Genomic DNA, 22,856 nt, shown 5'->3' with positions numbered 1-22,856 from the left:
ATGTTGCTTTATGAAATGTAACCTTACGTAAATGTCCAGATTAACCCATGTAGAATCGAAATATAATGGCAGCTTTTTAACAGGGACTTTAATCACTAGCGGGTCTTAGATGGTTCCTTAATGTGAAGCTCTGGATTCCTGCTGTCAGAGTGTGTACATCCAGTAGAGAGTATTTTGATAAAGACATGTTCCTGGGTATAGATTTAACTAGATGGTCAAAATGTTTCTTTAACTCATTAGTTATAAAAATCTACTTCATTGCTTGACACTATTTAAAAAAAGAATCACTTCTGCAGCTGGATAGTCTGATAAAATGTGAAAATTCTGACTTACTATCCAATACCAGGGCTGGACTAACAGCTGGGCAAAGTGGGGTAAGTGGCTCAGGGTATGTGTGCAAATGTGTTTAGGTTCATAACCTACTAAAACATAGATCAGATCATGGAACATATTCCTAAATACATTAGTGACTAAGTGCACAACAGGGGGTCAAAAGCTCCCCAAGTTATTTATTTCTGTCCTCTGACCCCCAGTGATTTGACTGGGCCAATTCATTTATTAATTAGGACAGGGGTTGTCTATAATATTTAACTCACTATTGTCTTTATGGTGAGAATTAAAGTAGTTTTTGTCTGAGCTTCCTGGATGATGCAACAAAAAGCCCTGGTTTCAAACAGCACAAGTTAGAGTCAGACACCTCCCCTTCTTCTCTCGCAGTGTGACAAGAGCCTGAAGTGAAATCACTTGTGTCCAAAGGAGATCCACAGCCAGCTGCAGACAGAGTGCATACTTTTTATACGAGGCAAGATGGAACAAGTATTGGCGCCTTTAAGGGAGGCTGTGAAGCAACAGGTGAGTCGAAATGAAATTGTTGATTGGATAATTGTTTGTATGCACTTCTCAGAACAGTTATATGATTCAAAATGATTTCTGTGATCAGATGAGGAAGTGATCATTTTTTGACATTACCACGCTGTAAAAAAATTCTTTTTTTTTTTTTTTTACATAGTTTTAGATTTTACGAGCATTAAAATAGATGTAAAACAAATTTCTTACAAAATTATCAAGTTGTTTGGATAAATTGCTGGAACTGGTTTTTTATCTGCACTTCAAGGGATGTTTTTCAAATTAATTCACATTTGCCGAATTGATAAGAAATAATACATAACAGAGGCTCATGGTGTGAAAACCAAAATTTAATTAAAAATTTTAAACTGAACATTGCAGGGTACACTCTGTTTTAAACATGTATTTGTGACATTAATCAAGGATTATAAAAGATGTGTAAAACTGATCAGTTCATATCACCTGCTGCTCTATCTGCAGTTAATGTCATAGGTCACATATCAGCCATCACCTCATTTTCAGCTGCGTTTGCCATGTGACCAATGTATTGCCTTGAATCCACTACAACTGTGCTGCGAAAGAGAGTTAACAAATGCACACAAACAAAAGGTTAAATTGTAAAGGTGCCTGAGTGTGAGTGTGAAGATGAGCTAAGACATAGGTATTGTTTTCCCCACAGGGTGACTTGGTGCATCAGTTGAAGGAGAAAGGCTCCTCAGAGCAAGAGGTGAGCAAAGCCGTGGCGGAGCTGAAGGCGCGGAAGAAGATTCTAGAGGCAAAGGTCAGAGCAAAGTCTGGTTAATCTTTTTCCATATATCCTTTGGCTTCACTTTCACTTTTTGTATTAGAATATTCCCTTTACAGTTGATTTGGGTGTTTTACATTCAGTTTGAAGAATAATTTTACAAACACTCATCACCTCTAGGAGCTTGCTTTGCAACCCAAAGATGACACAGTGGACAGGGTGAAAATGGAAGACACGTTGAAGAGGAGATTCTTCTATGATCAGGCTTTTGCCATATATGGAGGTAAAATATCATGACAATAGAGAGGAGAACAGAAACCACCCAGCGGCCTTTTGGGTGATGGATGACTTTCTACACAGTTGATGTCCAGAGAGAGAATTAAAAATGCAACAATATGATAGTGACAGGGAGATGTTAGCTGAAATATTTTACTGGTAGGCCCTCCCTTTCTAAACAGACTGTTTTTTTCAGGTGTGAGCGGCCTGTATGACTTCGGCCCAGTTGGCTGTGCCCTGAAGAACAACATCCTGCAGGTGTGGAGGCAGCACTTCATCCAGGAGGAGCAGATCCTGGAGATCGACTGCACCATGCTGACCCCCGAGCCTGTCCTCAAGTGGGTGCCAACAAACTCATACTCCAGCTGCTCTTGGCCGAGTTAAAGTGCAGATTTAAATTCGAGTTGCAACAGATCTGTGCTAAAAAAGACCTCCTGTTTTCTTTTGTTTTTTCAGGACGTCAGGGCATGTGGATAAATTTGCTGACTACATGGTGAAAGATGCCCAGACTGGAGAGTGCTACCGAGCCGATCACCTCCTCAAAGGTGCCTTTGTCCTACCATCATTACATCATTAAAATAAGCCCCACCTGGTCCCATCCGCTGAGTTTTCCATTGTTTCTTTGCACTCCAAAGAAGGTGTCGGATTTCATCCCTAAAGGGAAAGGTGACCTGGTGACCTGGAGGCAACACACACGAACAGAGAGGATAATTACTAGCTGAGCTGTGACTGTCCAAAGTATATTCATCTGAAACTTGCACATTATAGATAAGAATAACTATATTATAATAATCAGTCTGCCACTAGATTTTGTTGCTATTTTTCTAGATCCAGTTTTAACAGAATGTGCAATATCATCTGTACAGAACAGACTTTAACCTGTTGTACTGGGTTATACAGTCTGTCCCCAGGGGGGTTAGATAGAGGCAGGGTGTTGGTGGGGCAGGAGGTCCGGTTTTTCAGGTGTTCCTCCTTAATTTAGACTTTGTCTATTCATCAGTTAACACACTGGGCAATTATACTAACATAAGTTTATTCATATATCATGTTTATATCATATAGTAACAAGCTGAGAAAACCAATTGAAAGTCCTGATCTTGTGCTTTGACACACTTTCACTTTTATTTATGTGTAGACCATTTTTTTAAAACTTGAAATTCTAATTATTTTCTGTGATTTACAGACATATACAGACGTTTAATGAAAAAGGCACCAGAATTAGTTAGGATAAAATCTCTTTATATGTAAATAGACTGTATTAGAGTTTAATTTCTTACGTTTTTCTGCTGCACTTGTCTGTATAAAAAGTGAAACACTATATTGTTCAACCTTTAGTTTTATTATTTGTACATTTTTATATTTTATTACTTTGTTTAATTGACAAAACGAGGAGTCAGACTTATAGCTGAATTTGTGCTGAAAAAAAAGATACCATGCATGTGGGGTAATGACAAGAATGACTGCACAGAAAGTCTGCAAAAATGAACTTAAATGAACATGGACTCTAGAGTACTATTATCCCTTAATTAGATTTTTTAACCATAAAATTAAATTAATTTGCCCATACTAAGTAATTACTAGTTTTAGAGGGCTTTTACCCCTTTGTATTCACTGAAACCATGTATATAACCAATTCAAAATAACTTCATATATTACAATCCATTAATTTATTCATTAATTATCTCTATATTTGCAGTGAATTTAAAGGGATTTTTGCCTCTTAAGCCTCCCATCGTACTTCCATTAAAAATGCATTAATATATCACAATCCATTAATTTTAAATTACTGAATCTCAAGTTTGAGGCGTAAATACTACAATACTGTTTGGAATACTAATCCCTTAAAATATCAATAATTTCCACTGAAAACATTTCAGGCCTTCATGTCAGCCAGTTAATGGAATTGAAATCCCAGTGATCACAATGAGCTCCTAAAGTAAAACAAATATATTGTACTGATATAATTATTCATTTGTGGAATATTAGATCATTCAGAAGATAAATAATGAATGATGAATTTGTAGTCAGTGGGCTAATGCTCAACATTATGACAATAGGAAATTCTTTTATCATAAAAAAATGACATTTCTGGTGCTGAGTTTCCTATTGTCTATATAGGCCTGTTTGCAACCTACAAAAGTCTCCTGTTAATTAAGATCTGAGTTACTAAAAAGTTGTGTTGTCACGTTGCTCTGCATGCCCAGGTAAATCCCTGCTATTTCTTTCAAAGCTAGTATTTGACTGGCTGCCGCTCACCGAGGTGTTTGTTTCCTCACAGCTCACTTGAAAAAACTGATGTCCGATGAGAAGTGCTCGGTGGAGAAGGTGAATGAGATGGAGGATGTGATCACTCAGGTGGGTGCTTCACAAACACAACGTCCACACGCACGGAAGACGTCTGGTGTTTGGCGAAAACACTGACATCTGCTGGTGGAGAAATAATCATCTAATGCACCGTCTACTGTCTTTTGTTTTCAGATGGATAACTACACTCAGCAGGAGCTTGCTGATCTCTTTGTGAAATACAACGTCAAGTCTCCCTCCACAGGAAATGACCTCACACCTCCCATCTCCTTCAACCTGATGTTTCAGACGTCCATTGGGCCGGGAGGCAACATGCCCGGGTACTGACCAGCTTAACACACCATCTATCTCTAGCGTCTCACGTGAAAAAGCATTTTTTTTGCTGTATTGAAATCGTGTCATCTGTTTGTTTTTCTGTGCAGCTATCTGAGGCCTGAAACAGCTCAGGGAATGTTCCTCAACTTCAAGCGTTTATTGGAGTTTAACCAGGGGAAACTGCCCTTTGGTGCCGCTCAGATAGGAAACTCCTTCAGGAACGAAATCTCTCCTCGCTCTGGACTCATCCGTGTCAGGTAGTCAGAAAACTCTGGCGTGCTCAACGTGAATCAACTGGCAAATTACGAGAAAATGCACAACGAGACTTAAACTTCTATCTGTTTGCAGAGAGTTCACCATGGCTGAGATTGAGCACTTTGTGGATCCAAAGGAGAAGGTCCACCCTAAATTCTCCAAAGTGGCCGACCTGGAGATCCTGCTGTTCTCCTCGAGGGCTCAGACCAGCGGACGGCCTGCACAGATCATGAGGCTGGGGGATGCTGTGGAGCAGGTAGGGCTCATCTCATTTAACTTAATATCATATGTGGGTGTATGTTTATTCTTAGTGAAGGGAACGTGCCTGGTCTTATGTGGACAAAAATGTGTCAAAGTTAAATATAACAAATATGGCTCTTAATGTTTTCAGCAGTATATCTTCTGTGTGTCTGCTGCAGGGAGTGATCAACAATTCAGTGCTGGGTTACTTCATTGGAAGAATCTACCTGTATCTGATTAAGGCGGGGCTCTCCAAAGACAAAGTGCGCTTCCGGCAGCACATGGACAACGAGATGGCTCACTATGCGTGTGACTGCTGGGATGCAGAGTCCAAAACCTCCTATGTAAATCTTTTCTCTTTTATTTCTCCTGTATAAGCGCAACAGTTGAGAACAACGGGACCCTCATCTACGTGTTTGATTCTTAAACATGGTTGTTTTTCTCTCTCAGGGCTGGATAGAAATTGTGGGCTGCGCTGATCGCTCCTGTTATGACCTCTCATGTCACTCCAGAGCCACCAAAGTCCCTCTAGTGGCAGAGAAGCCTTTGAAAGAACCCATATCCTTCTGTTGTCCCAGTCTGACAACCCTGACTTTAATCACACCAAATTATAGTTAGTTCATTTTCAATTCTGTGTCACGCCAACACAGACATTTGTCCCATTACAAGATGTTATTTATCCAACATCAAAACATCAGTTGCCAAATTCAGTAATCTTCAAATCCTACACATGATAATAAACTTTATTTTTATAGCACAAAACATGCAGAAGATGCAGTACAATGTGCTTTAGATAAAATGAATCAAATAATGATGACATTAAAAAATAAAAGACGAAGATGAAGTTATTTAAAGAGTACAGTCAGTACCCAAGCTTTTCATGAATCCTGTGAGTACAAATTGAAAACTGCCAAAAGAGTGAGCTGTCAATGTTAGTGCATAGTCTATTGTATTAGTTCGTATAGTGTGTCTGTTTTACACCTTGACTTCTTTGCACAGAGTAGTAGATGTTGTCCAGTTTGAACCCAACAAAGGAGCCATAGGGATGGCCTACAAGAAAGACGCCAAGCAGGTTCTGGACTACCTGTCCGTCTGTGACGAATGCTACATCAGTGACCAGGAGAAGCTTCTCAGTGACACTGGGTAATTACTGATCACTGCAGGGTGTGTCCTGTTTAACAAATCTTCCATAATGTTTATCTATATTATTGTATTCATGCATATTGGCGACGCTGTGTTCGTGTCTATAGGGAGTTCAGCTTTGAGTCGGACGGCAAAACATTCAGACTGACCAAAGACATGGTCAGCGTGAAGAGGTTCCAGAAAACCTTGCACGGTAAGAGGTGACATCCACATCAAACCTGGCTTTGTAGCTGTAGAGTAGCTCAGTGTGTTGTTCTTGTGGGAAAACAACCGTCTCTGTTTTCCCACAGTGGAGGAGATTGTTCCAAATGTAATCGAGCCCTCGTTTGGCATCGGGAGAATCATGTACTCCATCTTCGAGCACTCATTTCGTATCCGGCAGGGGGACGAGCAGAGGACGGTAAGAATGCTTCAAAACAGAAATCAGATCTGAGTGAGAATCACATGCTTGTTTTGATTTGTACTGTTCCTTCTAATTGATGATTATTTATTTCTTGCCCAGTATTTCAGCTTCCCTGCAACTGTAGCTCCATATAAATGTTCCATCCTGCCTTTGAGCCAAAACCAGGAGTTCGTGCCATTTGTCTGCCAGTTATGTAAGTCTGATACAAACAGGTTTAAATACAATGTCATTCAGTTTAATGGAATAGTTCAACATTGTGGGAAATATGTTTATTTGCTTTCTTCACATAGACAAACAAAGATGGATTTTGTTACCTTTGGACAGAACCATGCATAGCTGTTTCCCCTTGTTTTCAGTCTTAATGCTAAGCTAAGCTAACTGGCTGCTGGCTGTAGGCCAGACATGAGAATGGTATAAATTTTCTCTCAGCAAGGAAGTGAATAAACATTTTTCCCAAAATGTTCAACTGTTTATTTAGTTGTTATATGAACATCAGATGATTTTTTTCTCCTTCTTAAACTCAGTCTGGTCACTCCTTTTTTTTCTCCTTTCAGCTGAGGCGATGACCAAAAATGGTGTGTCTCACAAGGTGGACGACTCTTCAGGATCCATCGGGCGTCGCTACGCCAGGTCAGACGAGATCGGAGTGGCCTTCGGTATCACCGTTGACTTCGACACCGTCAACAAGACGCCTCGCACAGCCACGCTGAGAGACCGGGACTCAATGAGACAGATCAGGGCCGAGGTAGAGCCTGAAATGACTGTAGCTTTTAATTAATGAAAAGCATCGCATCTGTTTTTATCTTTGGTACTAATATACAAAAATGTGTTTTTTGCAGGTCACTGAGCTCCCAGAGGTGGTTCGGGATCTGGCTAACGGCACCTTGACGTGGGCTGAGGTGGAGAGCAAGTACCCCGTGTTTGAGGGACAGGAGACCAGCAAGAAGGAGTAAGCAGACAGGGACTCCTCTACTCGTCACTCAGGGACCATATTGCCAATAAAGATTTTGCATTTAATCATTTTTTATAAAACTCGCTTAAAAATTTTGAAAAATCCAATGCACAGGCTAAATATTATGACTGTATTTGTGGTGAATAGAATATTAAATCCATTTACTGTATCTTTATCTGTATTCAGACATACAGACATATTATGGTATACAGATCAAGTAAACAGCAGCCTCTGGAGATTCACATTCTTCACACAGACTGAATGAAAACTACTCACAAACATGCTGGAGGGCTAACACAGTCCTCTGTGGCCTCATACCTCCGACTGCATTATTGCCACTTGAACAACTCTCTTAACAACTCCCAGTGGATGATTCTATTAAAGCAGAAAACATTTATCTTGTATGTCTTGACTTTTCCAAATAAACCGCATATGCCTCTTTCCATTGTGTAGACATGCACGTTGTATTTTTTTTATCTGTATGCTTTGTGTTTCCAGCTGTAATGTTGCCACTGCATCTCACTGTATTGCGTTTTGTGTCACTGTCACTAGTCAGCACTGCTTGTTGTGGCACAGCTGCAGTTCATTGTAGAATGTGAAACATGGAGGTTGGGCTACAGCTCAAAATTGCAACAAGCTTAGACCCTCCCAAAACAGATCTGGCAACTAGGAATATGGAAAATATCACAGGGAGAAAAGAGAGAGGAGGGCCTTTAATTTGACAAATGTTAAATACACACATACACAGATCTGACGTAAGAAAATGCGATAGATGTATTTTCATGGTAATTCATGCTCATTTGTGTGTAATTACAGTTTAATAGTTTGATACTTAATTGTTTTACACCCATGATGACTATTCTGCGCTTGACAGACATAACCAAGCAGGTTTAGGTGGGTTAACCCTCTGCTGCATTATTTAGAAAGGTAGGATAAATTATAAAACACCAAGATCAGAGACTCTGAGAGACTCCTGATGTTGTATGGCTTATAACCTATTATAATGATTTAGCACCCCCCCCCCCCCCCCCCCCCGTTCCGCCCCCCTCTGTGTCAGTGGTCAAAGTATAAATACATCCTGTCACCTTTAACCACTGGCAGCTCCCTCTCAGGGAGTCAGAGGGACCTGCAGCCCAGCCTGCGCCCCCGTGGATGCACAGCAGATACAACACTTTTACATTCTCTCATATCATTTGTTTAACATGATTCTTTAATCTGCAGTTTTTTTCTCCCCCCTTTTTTCTCAACAAACTGAAAAAAAAAGGTTCGTTTTATAGCAACTTCTTCGGGGGGCTCGCAACTGCTGCGTTCAAGGTCAGTATCACAACAGGTGCTGCAGAGGACAGACTGAAGAGCATGACCGTGTGGCATTTCAACAGCAGGCATCTCGAGCAGACATTGTGAGGGGAGAACAGGGAGAGTTTTTGATGTTGCTTATGATTTATTTGATTCAGCGTGAGTGCTGTGTTCAACAACAACAACAACAACAACAAAAAAAAATCTGAGTTAAGTTTGGTTTCTGTTTAACAAAGCGATTTCTTTCAGTACAAAGGCAACTGGATTATTTCACTGGAGAGAAGTTGGCTCGGATAAAAATAGCAGGCAGCTGCACTTTGTTGGTCTTTACCTCTCTGAAGTCCAATCACTGGAAACTTGCCCGTTTGCCCTCCACTGTTCTTTCCTTGATAAATGTGATATGTCTCAAGGAGGGAAAAGCAGATAAAATTCCTAAATGATCAAGACTTTCAAGCAACTAGATACCCAGTTATTCCGCGTGGGTCTGGTGCTGTATCTCTGGAATGTTAAAAGGAAAACGACGTATTTTGGTACAGAAGAAGATGCATCAATATAAACCCACCTAGCTATTCTGAACAGGCTAATATACATATTAGCTTGTATGAAGAAGTAGTAAGTGGAGAAATGTAACTGAGTACATTTACTCAAGTACTGCACTTCAATGCAGTTCTGATGTTCTTCACTTCGCATTTTTTAATTTTCCAATACTCCACTAGATATTGTGGAAATATTGAAGTGTTTGCGCTACAACCTTTATTATACAGCTGTAGTTACTAGTTACTTTGCAGATCACGTTTTTACAAAACCTATGATGAGCTAGCACCTCTTGGTTAAGCATTAAAATCTGAAATTCACTGGTGATTATAATAATACCAAACACTCCGGAAGGAGCCATTATGCTGACCATTGAGTACTTTTAGTTTTGATACTGAATCTAAAATATTCCATTACAAGTAAAAGTTCAGAAGTATTATGAGGAAAATGTACCTTAAGTATCAAAAGTAAAAGTACTGATCATTTAGAATGTTATATCATTAATAATACATTGTGTTGTGTATGGATATTATTACCTAATGCCAATTTGTCTATTTGTGGTCGATTTTAGGAACTTTATACAGGTCAGTGTGATAATAAAGCTCTGTATCATATTTTCTAAGCTCCTTGTGTGCTTTACATCTAAAATCTTAGTTAAAATGAATCAGTAACTAAAGCCTTTACATGTAGTGAAATAGAAGTATTAAGTAGCATAAAAAGGAAATACTCAATTTGTAAATTTGTCTAAATCTGTTCTGGAGTACAGTACTTGAGTAACTGTAATTCCTCCACTGCTCTTAACAATGTTAAATTGTGTGATGTGTTAATGTGAAAGCTACATTATAATGTTGTAGGTGGTCCAGTGTAATACAAAGCAGTGGTGTAATGTTGGTATATTTACTCAGGTACTGTACTGCAGTACAGTGTTGAAGTACAATTTCCTTATACTTCTACTGCTTCACATTTAAGTGGGAAATACTGTACTTTTTTACTCCATTACATATTTCACAGCTACAGTTATTGTAACATATAAAATATATTTAAGTGTTGCTTAGATGCTAATGTATCAATAATTCAATAATATGATAATATAACACTGACAAGGGCCGGTCTGCATAACACTTACTAGTACATAGTACTTTTACTTTTTATACTTTAAGTACATTTTGTAATATTTCTGTTGTAGGAACCAATAAGAATAGGCTCCTGATTTGTCAAATCTGGGGTTTCAGTTGTACATATAAAATGTTGACTGGTCTGATGTCGTGTGTTCAGGAGCCTCTGGAGCTCTTCCTGTCTGTGTCACCATGGGGATCAAAGCTGCACTTCCCAAATATGAGATCTACTTCTACAACACTGTGCTCTGTCTGGCCATGTTCTGGGCCGCGAGCTGGATCTTTGAGGTGTCCAGTTGTGAGTATGACACAAATACACAAACACAGGTGGAAATATGTAGAAGTACTCCAAATTCTCTTAAATTTAAGAATCACAGTTGAAACAAAACTAATATATATTTCTCATGGCTTCGTCTTGGATGATTCCAAATGGAGAAGGTACTACACCGTCTCTGCCGACACTAAACGCGTTAAAAAAAGAAAACCACAACCTCTCCATCCCCTGCTGCTGTTTGATAATGTAATCAGCTGATACACATTCACACCTGCTGCCACAGGTGTTCCACATGAACGTTTGCAATCAAACTAACAGGTATGATGCACAGTCTGCACACGCCCACACAGTCCTAATTAGAGGTCTAATCAGGCAGTTGAATGGAAACACCTGTGTGGGTCCACCATGAACGTGTCGGACAAACATTTGACATTTGAAATAGAATTCAGCTATCAGTGATTTCATTTTTTAAACTTGTGCTTATCCCACGGTCAAATGTTTCCATTTGCCTGTAGAACAAATGAACACTGCTTTCAGCTACCGATTCCTTAATGCAAAATGTCACTTTTTACATTGGTGTGACAGCACACCTGTCAGTGATGGTGATGATTTCGTTTCCAAAATCTAAATTTACAACTTACTATAGAGTGAAAAATTGAGAACATATAAAAAGCAGTGAATAAGTAAATGAGGGAGTGATTTCTGACACAGCCGTAGTCCGCATCCAGTGCTATGGTGGGCTCTGTATGGTGATGTTGTTTCTAAATGACCTCATATATATCTGTAGCGTTTCTGTACATATCATCATCATATATGGCTGATACTGACATATGTGTAACAAACTATCTCAGATCGTAACTGTGGATTCTTTAGAAGAAGATTTTCTCACAGAGCGTGTCATAGGAAAATCTTTTAAAAAGTTCAAACCAAACTTAGATGAAATATCGCCCTAACTGTGCCATAACAGCATAACCCGTGTGCAGCTCTGTAATGCTTGTCTTTCCGAAAGTAGAACAGTGCAATGCAATGCACTTCAGGTTGGGACATACATACCAAGTTATATTTAATGCTTGCTGTAGTACAGTCAAATACAGAGACAAACACAATGTGCAATATACATACAGAGGCAGTGTCACTGCGTGGAGGGTGAAGACTTGGAGCTATGCAGACCACGCAGAAGAGATCAGGTGTCAGTATTAACACCGCAGAGCAGAAGAGGAAAATAGGCCCAGTGTTGGCCCTGCATAGTGTGTATCGTGTCTGTATTCAAGGACAAGGGGATTAAAATAAAAGACAGAAAATGTAAATGTAATATCTGCTAATGTAAGTGAGATGAGTGAGTTTGTATCTTGCTGTGTTGCAGTTTTCCCCTTCCAACTTTATTTTGACAAGAAGTCAGGAAGCGCAATAGAGACAATTGTCTAATATCATTTGGTCTTTGGTCTAATTCTCATCCTCGTTTGTTTTTTCTAATTCCAGCCAATGCAAACAGAAAGACATTCAAACCCACTGTAAAACCGGGGTGGTACTACTTTGGGAGGAAAATGGTGAGAGAGCATGAGTTTATTAAGAGTTCTTTGATACACATCTGCTGTTTCTAATTTTTTACTTTCTGCTCACCTTTCTGCAGGATACAGCTGATTTTGAGTGGATGATGTGGTTTTCCACATTCAGAGAGCACATCCTGTTTGCTCTCTCCGGTCATGTGCTGTTCGCCAAGATCTGCTCCATGCTGGCTCCACAGGTTCTAAATAACTGATTAATTGATTCATTCACTGAGCTCCTCTAAGGAAGAGTAATGTAGTAAAAGAGGTGAAGGACTCAGGTTTAATGATCTGAGCAAAGCTCTGAGTCGCCATGAAATAAGATGGAAGAAACAATCATGTTGTCCGCCACGATGAATTCATCTCTCACCGCGCTGTTATTAGGAATACTTGACATTTCAGAAATCCACTTTGTCACAATTTATTTTTACTGCATTGCACAGTAGCTTTTTATATCATTATCTAAACAGCGGATGATGAATGAGACCAGGTGGAAAGAAAAACACTGAGCGAGAGTCAAATGGAGGGATGACTGCAGATGAAGAATGAAAGAGACAGAGGGAGCAATAAATAGAAATGCAGCTCTATATTTAGCAAGATTAGTTATGTCAGTTTAGTTTGGTTAGACACCATTAGAACCACATGTCATATCATGTGTCAGCAAAGTCTGAGGGTGAAAGTCTATCCTTAAGTATAGGTTTTATAATATGTGTCACTTTGTCACTACTGGATACAAATCAACAAGATGGCCTCGTGATGAACAGGCCTCCGTGGGGAAATGTTCTTCTAGTTAGAAACAATTTTATCTTCTGGTGCATTTCTGAGTAATATGACAATTCTAAAGCTGCGTGATTACGTAGACTTTGGTCGTGTGGTTGTGCGGTGACACTATTTTCCTCTCTCACAGCACAGGTCCTTGGTCTACATGGTGTATGGACTCCTGGCCGTGTGGGTCAGTATGGGCTGGACCTACGTCACGCTCATCCTGTCCCACTGTATCCTGCTCTACAGCATCTCCTTAGTGAAAATCCGCTGGCTTTGCTTTGTCACTGGTCTGTTTACCCTCGCTACATTCAAGTGTGAACCCTTCGTGTCCTGGCAGGTAAACTGCTGCCTAGATAGTAGGAGAAGTGATTACACAAAGGTATAAAAATGTAAGGAAATGATGATCTTATTTCTCTTTTATTGTTTATTTTTCTTGTTACGTCTCCACATAGGCTGGATTTGTGGAGGGGGACTTCGAGCTGCGTAACGTTCTCTTCTATGGAGGTTGCGGGTTTACGATCATGCGCTGCATGAGCTTTGCTCTGGAGAACTGTGAAAGGAAAGATGGGAACTACAACATCCTGGAGCTGCTCAAGTACAACTTCTACCTCCCCTTCTTCTATTTCGGGCCCATCATGACCTTTGATAAATTTTATGTTCAAGTAAGTTGAACTAGGGTCTTTTTTTAATATTTTTTTTTTTTTGTTTAACTTCATTTTTTTTTAATTAAAGTCATTCAGCAGCTCCCAACAATTTTGGTTTGTTACCCTTTAAAATAAGAGTGTCACCTGACTAGGCCTACTCAAAGGTTTAGATTTGATTTGAATGTTTTAGAGGTTTAAAAGGAAAAAAAACACAATAAGTAACAGGTAATTCAGAAGAAAAGGATAAATACGGTGAACGGAGCAACAGTTTTGTGTCATTTATCATAAATGTATTTCTCCTGCTTTCCTGTTCTGTTAATTACTTTGCAATCCCCTTGAGGTGGTCCTTTCCCCCAGGTTGGGAGCCACTGTCCTAGAGGATGCTCTGATGTCTTTGAGATGTGGTAATCATCTAAAATGTACAGGTTGTCTCTTGGTCAAGCCATTACAACATATTGAAGGAGATCATTTAAAAAAAACATAAGAATTAATGGAAAAAGAGTAAGGGTTCCCTTTACTGCCTTTTTCACGTGAAGGACAGACTCAGAATTCAAATCAGATTTCATGCATTTATATCTGCGTTAACAATAAAATCAATCATTATATTTGTAATGTATGCCAAGCTCCCCCTCCCCTTTCATGAGCTGCAGAGTAGCAGTGTAGACGTTCGGTGTCTTTGACATCTTGGTAGTTGAGACACGTGTCTGCTGCCCCCTGCAGGCCAACAAGTCGGACCTGACGAGGAAAGAGCGGGAGATGTGGAATATCAGTCTGCAGGGCCTGATCAACCTGGGGGTCGTGATTGTAGTGGACGTCCTCTTCCATTTCATGTACATCCTCACCATCCCCACCGACATGAAGCTGCTGAAACACCTCTCTGACTGGGCTCTAGGTCTGGGCCTCCTCCTGGCAATGGCTGCTTTTTTTTAATGCCGTGGCACATTAATCGTAGCAGTTCTTTGACAGTTTTGGCACAAAATAACATTTTCTACCAACTGTTAACTGTTCTTGGTGTAAACTGAAGGTATAACTGATATGCTTGCATTGTTTCCAGTGGGTCTAGCCTACTTTAACTTGGTGTATGACTGGGTAAAAGCAGCTGTCATGTTTGGAGTCATCAACACAGTATCCAGACTGGATCATCTGGACCCTCCCAAGCCACCAAAGTGCATCACTATGCTCTATGTGTTTGCTGAAACGTGAGTCGAGTTTCCACGGCTCGATCACAAGTGCTTCATTACACTCACGATATAACTCTGTAATACGAAACCTGATCTTGACTTCTCTTTTCTCAGCCACTTTGACAGAGGAATCAATGACTGGCTGTGCAAGTGAGTGTTTCAGAGAGACCAGTACATTAAATTAAAGTCTTGTTAATCCTGTCAAATTTAGAGGTTGTGAATGATTTCATTCTCCACAGGTATGTGTATGATTACCTGGGTGGAAAGCATGAGAATGTGTTGGAGGAGCTGGTGGCTACACTGTGCACCTTTGGCGTTACCATCCTCTGGCTGGGACCCTGCGAGGTGGTGCTGATCTGGGCTTTCTTTAACTGCTTTGGCCTCAACTTTGAGCTGTGGACTGCCAAGCTCTTCTCCATGGAGCCTTTTGCTTCTTTCGAGGTTGGTTTACATTTCAGTAATTCCCAAATATGAGATCTACTTCTACAACACTGTGCTCTGTCTGGCCATGTTCTGGGCCGCCAGCTGGATCTTTGAGGTGTCCAGTTGTGAGTATGACACAAACACAGGTGGATATATATATATATATATATAATATCATGCTCATGTAAAAGTACTCCAAATTCTCTTAAATTTGGGAATTACAATTGAAACAAAACTAATATATATATATATCTCTCATGGCTTCGTCTTGGATGATTCCGAATGGAGAAGGTACTACACCGTCTCTGCCATCACTAAAAGCGTTAAAAAAAGAAAACCACAACCTCTCCATCCCCTGCTGCTGTTTGATAATGTAATCAGCTGATACACATTCACACCTGCTGCCACAGGTGTTCCACATGAACGTTTGCAATCAAACTAACAGGTATGATGCACAGTCTGCACACGCCCACACAGTCCTAATTAGAGGTCTAATCAGGCAGTTGAATGAAAACACCTGTGTGGGTCCACCATGAATGTGTCGGACAAACATTTGACATTTGAAATAGAATTCAGCTATCAGTGATTTCATTTTTTAAACTTGTGCTTATCCCACGGTCAAATGTTTCCATTTGCCTGTAGAACAAATGAACACTGCTTTCAGCTACCGATTCCTTAATGCAAAATGTCACTTTTTACATTGGTGTGACAGCACACCTGTTAGTGATGGTGATGATTTCGTTTCCAAAATCTAAATTTACAACTTACTATAGAGTGAAAAATTGAGAACACATTTTGAGGTTGGTTTACATTTCAGTAAGAATATTAATGTAAAATGCTTATTTTTTACTGAATTTATTTTTATTTATTTTATTTTATTTATATTTCATTTTATTTTATTTATTTATTTATTTTTTTACAGATGGCAATGTCAGAAGCAATGTCCCGCAGGATTAGAGCCGTCTTCAATACTTTCAACTTCTGGAGTATTGTTTTGTACAACATCCTGGCACTGAACAGTTTGGACTTTGCTAAGTTGGTCACCAAACGGCTGCTTCTCAGAGGTAAATGTTTTGTTTTTGTTTTTTTTTACATCGAAGAGGGTTTCCTTTTTTCGCCAGCTCTATTAATAATGAAGTTGTGCATCTCTTTACCTTCCCAGGCTTCCCTATAACCACCATCATCGTCATGTTTATGACCTACTGCCTGATTCAAGTGATCAAGGAGCGAGAGAGGAGACAGGCCCTTATCGATGATCCTGATCCTCTTCCTCCTGCCCCCCCTCCAAATGCCACCCCCAGCCCGACCAGTGCTCCAGCTGCAGCTGCCTCTGCTCAGCCAGTCGCAGATCCCAGCAAGGAAAAAGCAGAGTAGATCTTTTAATGTTCAACTAGTGATGCAGATAATGAAGGATGTAGCAGCCAGCAGTATTATTGCCAATCTAGATTTTATAATGTAACTTTTAAATGGATGCTCTACTTCTGCTAATGTCCAAAACAGCATTTACTGTAAATATGTTTACCATCAGTTAACTGTAAAAAACAAAATAAATCTTAATGAAAGACAATCATATTTGATGTATTACATGTACAGTTCACCTCTCGTGTTTACTGTCTAGTTCCCTTTGAGAATGAAAGTTAAATAACGTTACTCTTAAACTGTTTTACAACACTGTAGGGAAGTTAAAGATACATTTCATTTTCTGAAACCTCTGCTTTCACTGTTAATGCAAAAAAAATAAACTGCAAAGATTTGTTGAAAGTGCCGTTTTGTTTCTTTATGGAACGTTTCTGACCTTTCTGATGGATCTCTTTAAATATGAATGAGAGTGGGGCTTTTTACACCATTTGACTCACTGTTGTATCTTGTTATTAGGGGTGTGAGGTATTTCTGTAGCATTACATCAGTAGTAGAGCCTAATTCCTGTTTGATGGAAACACTTTTAAACATTGAGCGGTGGAACGGCTGTGGTCACACTTCTGATGAGTCACTGCCTGGAGCTGAACGGTGTGGTCATAGGTAAAAATAACATGAAAGAGGGGAGATTATGTTTGACACACTGACTTCACTACTCCACAGGGATTTCAGTGAATCACATTGGGGTTGTTGTTTTAACCAAACCACTCCAATGCTTTTACACTCTGTGTGTGTCAAGCACAGACCAGGTGGACACAGAATGCAGAGACAGGGACATAGAAGAATTCAAATTCAAAAACCAGGAAATCCAATTCACAGGGCAGAGGAACAAAATCACTAGGAAAATACTCAGAATCCAAAACTGGTCAACAACACTAGGAATATATACTGAGAAACAGGCGCTGGACCGCTGACAGGAATCTGACCAGACGATCTGGCACAGAAGGGCGAGAGCACACCACATATATACACTGGATGATAACGAGACACAGGTGTATCACATTAGGGGAAGGGAGGCAATCAACAGGAGGGAAGGAAGCTAGACAAGTAAAGGGAAAACACACACACACACACCAAAATAAAACAGGAAGTAGACAAGAAACAAAAACTAAACCTACCAAAATATATAACCAAACTACCGGGACCTGACAGTGTGGAGTTTGGATCTTCTTCCTGTGCCTGCGTGGGTTCTCTCTGGGTACTCTGACATATACATTAGGTTGATTGGAGACTCTAATGTCTTAATATACTGTGACCTTTTACTATAAAATGGCTTATTTATGCCTTACTAAACTATGACATTTTTTCTTTTTCTTACTGCACTGTGATGTTTTTATTAAGTTTTTATGCCTCACTATAATTAACATAATCTGCCTTTAACTTCATATTTATTGACTACACTCTGTTGTTGTCGGGCAGCACAGTAGAGACTAAAAGTCCCTGGAACACCCCTTTAATTCAATGAAATTAGATTAGATTAGGTTAGATTAATTTTATTAATCCCACAACTGGGAAATTCATTTACCACAGCAGAAAAATAAACATCTATAGAATAAACATCTATGGAAACATACATCAAAAATACACCAAATATACACTAATAAATACGATATACACAGTACACATGATATGTACATGAAAAAGTGCAAGTTTATAAATATCACCATTATCAGCAATTAAACAATATCTCAAAATTCAGTATAGACAATGTATTGTGTTTCATAAGTGTCCCTCTTTAAGATAATAATCTGAATTGTATAAAAGTGTATTTGGGGGGACAAATTACAACCAAATTACAATATTTGTAATAATAATAATCTGTCATAATTTTTTATATCATCTGTATAATTTAAATGAACTAATCTAACAAACTGACAAGGTGACACAGTGGCTTTGATGACTCAGCCACAGAGACCTGGTGGGGCAGCTTTTAACACAGCCCCCTGTGACTCAGGTCAGACATATTTCCCATGAAGCAATGTGTCAGCTGTCTGAGTGTGGGTGGATGTTCCTGGGGAGTGGGTAGGGGTAGGGTTGGAGGTGGGAAAGAGGGACTGAAGCATGGATATTGCATTTCATGTTCCAGAAAGAAGCCCATAGCTCCACACCGAGCACCCAGTCTATAAATAACCTCCCAGTTGGAGCTCAGTTGAAGGGTCAGGACAGCTGAGGGAGAGGGCCGCCCCTGGGTTCAGCTGGTGTGGGCTAATAGCAGACTGACTGTGCTTCTGAATCCTCTTTCCAGCCTAGAAATTAGAACTACTCTGCTAAAAAGAAGACTTTTTGTTTGATTTGCAGCCCCTGAAAGGCTCTTTATACTCACCTGCCACTAAAAATGGCTCTACCTATAAACCCCATGGACGAGCCCAGGATGTACCAGCAGACGCTGCTCCAGGACGGTCTGTACGACTTGCTGGAGAATGACAAGCTGGTCGACTGTGTGCTGAAGATCAAAGACAAGGAGTTCCCCTGCCACCGGCTGGTCCTGTGCGCCTGCAGCTCGTACTTCCGCTCCATCTTTCTATCTGACCTAGAAGAGAGCAAAAAGAGGGAGATTGTCCTTGAGGATGTGGAGCCTGGAGTCATGGGGCTGATCCTCAAGTACCTGTACACCTCCAAAATCAATGTGACGGAGCAGAATGTTCAGGACATCTTCGCTGTGGCTAATGTGTACCAGATCCCTTCGATTTTCACTGTATGTGTCTCTTTCCTACAAAAGCGCCTGAGCCTCAGCAACTGCCTGGCTGTCTTCAGACTTGGCCTGATGCTAGACTGTCCCAGGTTGGCTGTCTCTGCCCGAAACTACGCCTGTGAGCGCTTCCAGCTCATCTCCAGAGATGAGGAGTTCCTTCAGCTGCTCCCCAGCGAGCTGGCAGCCATTTTAACAAACGACAACCTGAACGTAGAGACAGAAGAGGCCGTGTTTGAGGCTTTGATAAACTGGGTGTCCCGGGATGCAGAGAACAGAGAGAAAGAGCTGCCAGGTATGCTGGATTGCGTTCGTTTGCGTCTGGTCAATGAAGATTACCTGAAAGAAAAAGTGGAGAAACACAAACTGATGTCTTCAAATCCTGAGTTGCAGCAGAAACTCCAGCTGGTTAGGGATGCTCGTGCCGGGAAAATACCTGAGGTTAAAAAAAGCAAGAAGGAGAATGGTGGAGCAGAAAAAGACGGAGAGGGGGAGGATAACGAGGAGGAAGAAGAAGGTCTTCTTCCAGGCATCCTGAATGACAACCTCAGATTTGGCATGTTTGTCAGGGACTTGATACTGATGGTCAATGACACGGGTGCTGTGGCATATGATCCGTCAGGGAACGACTGCTTTGTAGCATCACTGTCCACACAGATTCCCAAGAACCACACCAGCCTGGTCACCAAGGAGAACCAGATTTTTGTGGCAGGAGGATTATTCCTCGATGAACAGAACAAGGAAGATCCCCTGTGCTCCTATTTCCTGCAGGTAGGAGAGGCTCTAAATAAAGATTTGATAGAAGAGAAGTAACAGAAACTGACTCATCTCAGCCTATTTTTCTGATATTTTATCAATAACTCAAACCCTGCAGTATTTCTACAGTAGTAAGCTTTAAAGTTTTACTTTCATTTTCAAAAATGATGGTATGATGCAACAAAAATACTGTTGAATTTGTGCTTGAAATTGCTTTAAAAACCCACTGACGTTTGGTTGGTGAGTTAGCACAAACTCATTCTGTCCAGCTAGCATTTGTTCAAACCCATAAAACTTTATTTTAAATTCAAGTGGAGATTCAAAGAAACCAAAAGGCTGAATTTTGAAGAAAAAAATCATCTCTTTGGTGAAATTGTGTAGTCTTAGAACTGCTGGAGTCTTGGGTTGAATATTTCACTCAGCACTGTGGTTTAATCTGAGTATACGTTGTGTTTGCACATACAGAACATGGATGCATCTGTTCATATCTGTCTGTTTGTATTACAGCATGTATTCTGTGCTGTACAAATGTTTTACTCCTGTGACCTCAGTATGACCCGGTCAGCGCCGATTGGCTGGGGATGCCTCCGATCCCGTCTCCCCGTTTCCTGTTCGGGCTGGCCGAGGCAGAGAACTCCATCTTTGTGTTGGGAGGGAGGGAGCTGAAGGAGCAGGAGCACACGCTGGACTCAGTTTTGGTCTACGACAGACAGTGAGTGCAAGTTTAAGTTCATGTTTCGAATCTTAGAAATGGATTATTTAATACACTGCACCTAATTGATTAACACATTTCCTGTGATTTTGCATTTACAGATCTTTTAAATGGGGTGAATCAGAATCAATTCCTTACCCAGTTTATGGACACGCAACGATATCCCACAATGATGTTGTCTATGTGATTGGAGGAAAGGGGGACAACAAGTGAGCATAAAGTGTGATCAAAATATTAATGTTTATCAGTGGCAATCTTTATGATTCAGACCTTTATCTATTAATTCAGCAACTCATTTTACTTTTATATAAAAGAGACCACCACGGAATGACAAATCTCAGACGCATTATCTTCTTTGTCTCCTATGAAAAGGAGCTGTCTAAGAAAGATGTGTGCATATGATGCCAAGAGATTTGAATGGAAGGAGCTTCCGTCCATGAAGATCGCACGCTCCTTATTTGGAGCCACCGTTCACAAGGACAAAATATATGTGGCAGCAGGAGTCACCGACAACGGCCTGACAGACTCTGTGGAGGTGTACGACATCGCTACCAAGACGTGAGTTCATCGAAATCAGTGAATATGGCTGACGAAGGAGAATGTAGATGTCTCATAGAGTAGTCGGTGCACCTCCTGAGGTGTGACATCCTCTGACCCCCTTTTTTCAATCATATTTTAACATTTATGGTTATAACCCTAAAGGTGGTGTTTTTGTTTGAGGGAAAAAAAGATTGACTACCTTACTTAAAGGCTCAGAAGAGACATGGGCACTTTGAGGTGCATAAAAAAAAGAAATATTAATTTCCCTACTGAACTACTCAACTCATCTTTTAGTGTCTTGTATTAACAGTATCTCTGTACGTGCGTTTACATTTTTCAGGTGGTCAGACTTCGTAGCGTTTCCTCAGGAGCGTAGCTCTCTGAACCTGGTGTCTTCAGCTGGCTCGCTGTACGCTATAGGAGGTTTTGCCATGATGCCTTTGGAGGACAGTGAGGAGATCGTTCCCAAAGAGATGAACGATATCTGGAGGTGGGTCACAGAGATCGACACGCCTCTTTTAATCCAGACATTCATGCATTCGGTACATTGTGATGTACATCACAAAAGGTGATTTAGAAGGGGAATTTACTTAAGTATTTCCACTTTTTTCAGCCCAAACCAAAGAAAATCCCCGGATAAATTTTCTCTGTGTGTTTATGTTAAAGAAAAATTAAACTGGTGTTCCATTTTCAGCCGGTATTCTAATAGTTGGTGATCTGCAGTGTTCATTTTGCCAAACACCGTTCTACATTGTCACACATCAGATTAAAAAAAAAAATCCCAGGGCATGTATGAAATGACAGTAAACACTAAATACTGATGTTCTGCACCCTACTGCCCCCCTGTCTGACCTCCTCAGGTACAATGAGTCAGAGAGAACGTGGAACGGGATCCTCAGAGAGATCCAGTACGCTTCAGGGTCCACCATTCTGGGGGTCCGCCTCAACACCCTGCGTCTCACCAAGATGTAAAACCACCTCCGGTGCCTGTTTGTCCACAAAAAAAAAAAAAATCAATGCTGGAGTCCACAGTAGTTTTACAGCAGTCCAAGGACAGGTACAGTTGTGCTCAAGGTCACAATGACATACAACATGAGCACATTTGTCACGAATCAGCTTGTGTGTTTGGTGTTCTCCTTGTTTTATTTTACATAATGTGACAGCAGTTCTAAATGTGCAGCTACTTATGATTCTGGCCTAATGTCATGGACAGTTTTCTTTTTTAATTAATGACATTTTTATATGTTACTGACTCAGTTTGTAAAATTGTAAACAATATGTAGTTGTTGATTTTTTTGCAATGAATGGAATAAAATTTAAGTATTTAAGTACCAACCAAAAAAACGGTCTTGATAATCATGTAAAATGTGCTGACAAGTAGTTGTGTATTTCCCAACAGATGGCAGCAAAGTCACAGACAGTCTGACTGAAACATGACACTGTTCAAAAAAACAATTTCAGTTTGTCTGTGCAGAGACAAAGACACAG

The 22,856-nt window shown here is 40.3% G+C and overlaps 3 protein-coding genes across 4 annotated transcripts; all 3 read left to right on the top strand.

Annotated features, from left to right (window-relative positions):
* The first annotated feature begins 707 nt into the window (after positions 1-707).
* On the top strand, positions 708-7,922 carry LOC130161260 (glycine--tRNA ligase). Its single transcript, XM_056364427.1, has 17 exons — positions 708-852; positions 1,526-1,627; positions 1,772-1,874; positions 2,064-2,205; positions 2,324-2,412; positions 4,146-4,222; positions 4,346-4,491; positions 4,594-4,743; positions 4,835-4,997; positions 5,161-5,325; positions 5,432-5,540; positions 5,980-6,124; positions 6,232-6,317; positions 6,415-6,524; positions 6,627-6,720; positions 7,082-7,272; positions 7,367-7,922. Exons 1-17 carry the CDS (start codon positions 808-810, stop codon positions 7,478-7,480), a joined length of 2,031 nt encoding a protein of 676 aa, XP_056220402.1. The 5' UTR covers positions 708-807; the 3' UTR covers positions 7,481-7,922.
* A 670-nt stretch (positions 7,923-8,592) lies between these two features.
* On the top strand, positions 8,593-17,231 carry hhatlb (hedgehog acyltransferase like, b). 2 transcript variants are annotated; one of them, XM_056363815.1, is made up of 12 exons: positions 8,593-8,793; positions 10,585-10,722; positions 12,178-12,245; positions 12,329-12,442; positions 13,150-13,344; positions 13,460-13,669; positions 14,372-14,543; positions 14,706-14,850; positions 14,947-14,982; positions 15,072-15,273; positions 16,178-16,319; positions 16,418-17,231. In XM_056363815.1, the coding sequence occupies exons 2-12, from the start codon at positions 10,617-10,619 to the stop codon at positions 16,627-16,629; spliced, it is 1,602 nt and encodes a 533-aa protein (XP_056219790.1). In that variant the 5' UTR covers positions 8,593-8,793; positions 10,585-10,616; the 3' UTR covers positions 16,630-17,231. The 2 variants fall into 2 exon arrangements, with proteins under 2 accessions (XP_056219790.1, XP_056219791.1); XM_056363816.1 differs by lacking the exons at positions 8,593-8,793; positions 10,585-10,722 and having other exon boundaries at positions 13,155-13,344; positions 16,418-17,229.
* Positions 17,232-18,356: 1,125 nt separating this feature from the next.
* On the top strand, positions 18,357-22,712 carry klhl40b (kelch-like family member 40b). The gene is made up of 6 exons (XM_056364080.1): positions 18,357-20,131; positions 20,668-20,828; positions 20,930-21,037; positions 21,201-21,386; positions 21,709-21,858; positions 22,229-22,712. The coding sequence occupies exons 1-6, from the start codon at positions 19,007-19,009 to the stop codon at positions 22,338-22,340; spliced, it is 1,842 nt and encodes a 613-aa protein (XP_056220055.1). The 5' UTR covers positions 18,357-19,006; the 3' UTR covers positions 22,341-22,712.
* Positions 22,713-22,856: the final 144 nt, after the last annotated feature.

This window comes from Seriola aureovittata, chromosome 20, assembly GCF_021018895.1.
Source record: "Seriola aureovittata isolate HTS-2021-v1 ecotype China chromosome 20, ASM2101889v1, whole genome shotgun sequence".
Taxonomy (NCBI): Eukaryota; Metazoa; Chordata; class Actinopteri; order Carangiformes; family Carangidae; genus Seriola; species Seriola aureovittata.
The sequence above is the reverse complement of the archived record's forward strand: the minus strand, read 5'-3'. Positions and strand labels throughout refer to the sequence as shown.

Coding starts and splice junctions, on each gene's coding strand:
- LOC130161260 (XM_056364427.1), top strand. CDS start 808: ATGGAACAAGTATTGGCGCCTTTAAGGGAGGCTGTGAAGCAACAG. Junction 2,206..2,323: donor ACCCCCGAGCCTGTCCTCAA/GTGGGTGCCAAC, acceptor TTGTTTTTTCAG/GACGTCAGGGCATGTGGATA. Junction 5,326..5,431: donor CAGAGTCCAAAACCTCCTAT/GTAAATCTTTTC, acceptor TTTCTCTCTCAG/GGCTGGATAGAAATTGTGGG.
- hhatlb (XM_056363815.1), top strand. CDS start 10,617: ATGGGGATCAAAGCTGCACTTCCCAAATATGAGATCTACTTCTACAAC. Junction 13,670..14,371: donor TTGATAAATTTTATGTTCAA/GTAAGTTGAACT, acceptor TGCCCCCTGCAG/GCCAACAAGTCGGACCTGAC. Junction 14,851..14,946: donor CTCTATGTGTTTGCTGAAAC/GTGAGTCGAGTT, acceptor CTCTTTTCTCAG/CCACTTTGACAGAGGAATCA.
- klhl40b (XM_056364080.1), top strand. CDS start 19,007: ATGGCTCTACCTATAAACCCCATGGACGAGCCCAGGATGTACCAGCAG. Junction 20,829..20,929: donor GTTTTGGTCTACGACAGACA/GTGAGTGCAAGT, acceptor TTGCATTTACAG/ATCTTTTAAATGGGGTGAAT. Junction 21,387..21,708: donor TACGACATCGCTACCAAGAC/GTGAGTTCATCG, acceptor TACATTTTTCAG/GTGGTCAGACTTCGTAGCGT.